Raw genomic sequence first — 4,994 nt, forward strand, 5'->3', positions numbered from 1 at the left:
AAATCCCAAATGCATCAGCTACAAAATCATTCTGTACCACACTGCAGAAGGAACTGGGAATTGGTGCAAGAGCTTGTTTATAAATGCAGGGACCTGCAAAGAAGTTATTGCTTTTCCATAAGAGGTAAGCTTTAGAACAAGGCAAACTAAGAACCTGCAAGAGGAAAATAGTTCGGACATACAAAATTGGATAATTTACAACCTGATCATCGATTTATTCTCTGATCTCAATTATAGAACAATCATTAAAAAATAAACAATGTTCATCAATTCAGCTATCTATGGTATAGAATTTTGGGCTTCATCTCTGAGACGATGATTACCCAATAATGCCCCCACTCATGTTTCTAGCAATACCTAAACTAATATCTGACAAAAACGAAAAAGAAAAACAATCCACTCTTTTTTTTATTTTCTATTTTCAACATTAAGTACCATCTAAACTAATCCTTCCTACTATAACCATCTAATGGGTCTGAAACTTGTTAACTTCTGATGCGAAAACCTGATCTTCTTGCAACCACTAAAGAATGACAAGTTAGACGAAGATCAGACCTTTGTAACCAATGGTTTAATCATCTTCAAAATTCTCCATGTACTGCCGAGAACTGTAAGAAGCTTAAGATGATTTCTCGGCTGAAGCATTCTTGTTTTTATCAGATGAATTACGAGAATGAGTTTTGTTATTTTGTGAGGCCTCACTCTGTTGGTTATCGTCAGTCTTGGCATTCAGAAACTGACCACCGCATCCCCGAACTCTTCTCAAAGCATGCAAGTGTCGAGATTCATGAAGATATGGCTGCAAGAAAAATGCAATTAACAACTGCAAGCAAGGATTTGTGCCAACACTACAACAGAACACAAGAATATATATGCCATTGAAATTAGGGTCTGAAGCCTCAAATGCCAAGTCTTGAAAAGAATATAGACCGTACTATCCTAGAATGCAATCGCCTTGATAACAAGGATTAGACAATAATACAGAACCTACTATCCAGATTGCAATCAACTCATTACATAAGAGGGCCACACAAGCCAGGGTTCTAATGACTAAAAATGGTGGAGTGCAACGGGTCTTAAGTGAATGGGAGAAATAAAAAGTCAAATTACCTTTTTTTCCAAGGGTAAGAAACGAAATCTATGAAAACGAGCAGATAGGCATGAAATGAAGGTGGATCAGAAAATGCCATGTTGGAAGTTCTTATACACCCTTTATAGTGGAGTCTTTCCTTCATAATTTAGTGACAAGCCTTAGATTGTCTTTGCATATGAATCATTGCTTCAAAAGTTACAACTATCAGCTCTAAGCAACAACACCTGCTATTGCCACTTGACAGGCTTTAAGGAGCTTGAGCTACTAACTAACGCATATGCTAACAGAGAAAGAGAAAAATAATTCAAGAAAGCCTTAATAAGAAAGATACCTTCCGGGACTTGATCAATTTGTTTGCTGACTCAGCTTTGGCGCGAGATTGGCGGCGTCTCAGGATAGCATGATACTGCTTAGCATTAACATATACAGGCTCTTCAACTGCATCAGACGGCAATGCAACCGGATCAGAAGGCAATGGAACTGTAGCTGGTTGAGCCCCCATTGGAACCCCAGCCTGGTGGGGACCCATCATTTGAGGATGCATCTGAAACCCATTGTGACAGATGAACAAAAGATTCACATACTTGAAACTCCCAAAACAGTATGAAATACACATGAAGTAATTTGATGGGGATTTTGGAAGGGGAATAAGTCGGGAACAGGGATTTTATACAGAAAAGGTTTTTCAATTCTGTTTGACCATCACGAAACAAGGATGTTTATGTCATTGAGATTACAGATTCCCATGAATCCCCTCTTATTAAATCAATGTCTCCTCCCAACAATTTTGAACCCCTGGGATTCTTGGCAGGGGATTGAAACCTCAAATTTTATACAGACTGAAACACACCAGGAATGTGCCAAGGGTTCATAATCACCTATACAAACTACGGAAGTGTATTTATAACTAACTACAGTACTTGTGACAACGCCAATAGTACTACAGAATAAAATATGCTCTTAAGAAAGGAAAGTCGTATGGCATCAGACAAGCTTAACATACCATGGGTTGAGCGCCATATGCAAAAATACTTCTGTAGTACGGATCTGGGTAAGGATAAGCTTGTCCCTGCAAGAGATATCTAGCAATACGTTAACAGCATGTTCAATAGTCCAATCAACATCAGAGATGTATTGTCTGGTAACCCGAAAAATTCACAAGGATAAAAGCAAAACTATCTAACACATTCAATCGATCTGCAATTCTTCCAAAAAGTAGGGAAAGATGGTTAAACTCTTCAATGATTGGTTACACACAGTCGCCAAAATTCTTCTAAGCAATCACACATCTCCACATAGATCAGTTTTACTTTCTGATATATATGTTTCAAATTTGTCTACACTGAGAACATCATTACCACAGCATGTCCAACTTCATAGTGAGGTGGCATCATATACTCCACCGAGGATGATGCCACGCCAGGATGTAAGATTCCAGGTGCCGGGGGCTGATGTTGGTAATGAATTTCAGACTGCTGTTGCTGCTCATCAGCTCCACTGTCATCTATGGATGAAAACACAGATAGACAATCACTAAGAATAATTCGAGACGGTCAAAGTAAAAAAGCGCAAGAATACTAATAGATACTCAAAAGAATAGAAGTGAGACAAGAATATGAGCCACGTACCAGACTGAGATGACTGATCACGTCCCGAAGAAGTCATGATTCTAGCTTCTGAATGCGACTTTCTTACTAAAATATTCCTTATTGATTAGGCAACTTTACTAGCTGATAACAAAACTAACAATAGACTGTACACCACCAAGATCTAATCGAACAAAATAACTCTGGCTAGGAAACCAAAACCCTGGTTAATCGTATCATCTTAACAGAACCTCCAATCTTAAAACTGATAACAGATACTGCCCAAACCTGTAAAAACCACAAAACAAAATCAGAGAAGGTGCAATTTACATATAAAAACAACATTAAGAACTTCAATCACCAATTTCAACCACTAAGAATCCTAATCGCCTAATTATTCACAGCATGCGATGTAATTAGGGTTTTATCAGCTACTTAAAATCCTCCTAATTAACAAATAATCAGTGACCTAAAAAAAACTAGTCTGTTCAAATTCAAAGAAAGAACCCTAAACTAATGTTAACACATATTTCTTGATTCTACAGTTCCTTTAAGCATATTCAATTCATACACTTAATTCTCCAAAATTAATCTCAGAAATTGAAATTGAAACAAATATTAGGGTTTAATTTCACAGACACAGACATGAGAAACTAAACAGAACCCACATTAATTCGATCAAATAAAAACCCTAAAATCAACTCAAATTCAAAATTGAAGTTACAGACAAATTAAGAAAAAAAAAAAAAGAACTTGTTAACCAATGAATTGGATTTGGAATAAAGACGAAAAGAGACAAGATTAGGTTTGGTTACCTGGAGTGGGGAATAGGAGGAACCAATAATCTATGTCTTCTCCAAGTGTCTTCTTCTTCGTTTTCTGGTGTTACTGCGAATAGAGAAGAAGAGGAAATCGAAAAGGATTAAATCGTACAACACAGGAAAAGAGGAGAACACCTATATTCTACACACGTGTCCTTTCGCTTTCATGAATATATAGTTCTAAAATGATCAGGGGCACCCAAGCCACTGGTGCCCAACATTAGACGTTCATTCCAATGGGTTGTTGAATTCAGATTGATTCAGATAAGTCAGTTGAGTCAGAACTAATAAACCATTTGCACCCACCTAATTCGCTTCAACATTAACTTCAAATTATTTAAAGAATAAAGTTTTGAAAACTTTTCAAATCTAATTAGATATGCATGACATCCCTAATGATTCATGCGTAAAATTGAATCTCGCTCAAAATACAAGTTTGTTTGCAATTAACTCAGTGTCTGGATCTGAGTCAATTTTTGACTTGGATCAAGTTAGATATTTGACTATTTGTTTACTGAATTGAGTCGAATCTGACTCGCTACCTGACTCAAACTTAATCCCTGACTCGGACCCATCTGAGCTAGGTAACATTGTACTCCTGACTCATGGGAACAAATCACTGATGCACATATTTTTGAGTCAGCTGAGTTAATCTGATTCAAAAGACAAATACATTGAGTCATATCCAGATGAGTCAGGTGATTTCACTCAGTTCCAGATGACTCATATCCAGAAACACAATCATGGTGCAAATCTGACCTCGATTCAGACTCAGGGTAATATAGATCCTAATTAACAATGTGTTTGGAGTAATCTGATTTATCATGATCGCGGTACAGGTGGTTCAGGTATTCATAGCAGACGCTGAGCTAGTTGAGAGCATGGATGTACAATTGCACACCTAGTTTAGCAGGCTTCCAAGCCTAAATGTTTTCGGCTTCCAAACCCATTTTTCTTTTATTAGACTCCTAAAAAAAAATTGTTTGCTCTTAGTTAAGTTTCTGGCTCTGCCCCTATTCGTAGGAATTATTCATGTAAGAATGATATTAGTTTCATCAATAAAAGTTATTAATGTCTATGTTCTCAATACAGAAAATTACATACAACATTGAATCACCGTGATTTATATGGGCCGATACCATCTCTACTAGGGGCTTATACCAGTCCATCGATCCAACGGTCAGGGTTGTCGGGATTTTTTTGTCCTACATGGACTGGTATCAGCCCAAGTTAGAACTACTTAGGTTTTGGGTTAACTAAAGAATTAACAGAGAGACTAAATAGGTAAAGTAGATGATGAGTTTATTAATTGTATTGGTTCATACGAACCGTGAATATACATAAAACATATATATACAAAGTTAGCTTGATCTACTGGCTAACATATTTCCTAAAATACAAGGATTTCCAAAATAAAGAAACTCTGACTTTGGTCACGTTATTTGTGTACGTGACATAGTGTTAACACCCTCCCGCAAGCATAACGGGTTATCT

At 37.0% G+C, this 4,994-nt stretch overlaps 1 protein-coding gene across 1 annotated transcript; it reads right to left on the reverse strand.

The window, feature by feature from the left end:
- Positions 1-191: 191 nt before the first annotated feature.
- Positions 192-3,634, reverse strand: LOC113312585 (nuclear transcription factor Y subunit A-7-like). The gene is made up of 6 exons (XM_026561332.1): positions 3,495-3,634; positions 2,722-2,967; positions 2,452-2,597; positions 2,097-2,162; positions 1,425-1,637; positions 192-799 (listed from the first exon to the last, which is right to left on the reverse strand). The coding sequence occupies exons 2-6, from the start codon at positions 2,756-2,758 to the stop codon at positions 620-622; spliced, it is 642 nt and encodes a 213-aa protein (XP_026417117.1). The 5' UTR covers positions 2,759-2,967; positions 3,495-3,634; the 3' UTR covers positions 192-619.
- Positions 3,635-4,994: the final 1,360 nt, after the last annotated feature.

Source organism: Papaver somniferum, chromosome 1, assembly GCF_003573695.1.
Source record: "Papaver somniferum cultivar HN1 chromosome 1, ASM357369v1, whole genome shotgun sequence".
Taxonomy (NCBI): domain Eukaryota; kingdom Viridiplantae; phylum Streptophyta; class Magnoliopsida; order Ranunculales; family Papaveraceae; genus Papaver; species Papaver somniferum.

Excerpts from the sequence above, each read along its gene's own strand:
- LOC113312585 (XM_026561332.1), bottom strand. The coding sequence starts at position 2,758 with ATGACTTCTTCGGGACGTGATCAGTCATCTCAGTCTG. Across the intron at positions 2,598-2,721 it reads TGATCAGTCATCTCAGTCTG|ATGACAGTGGAGCTGATGAG; the intron begins GTACGTGGCTCA and ends TTTCATCCATAG. Across the intron at positions 2,163-2,451 it reads ATGAAGTTGGACATGCTGTG|GGACAAGCTTATCCTTACCC; the intron begins GTAATGATGTTC and ends TATCTCTTGCAG.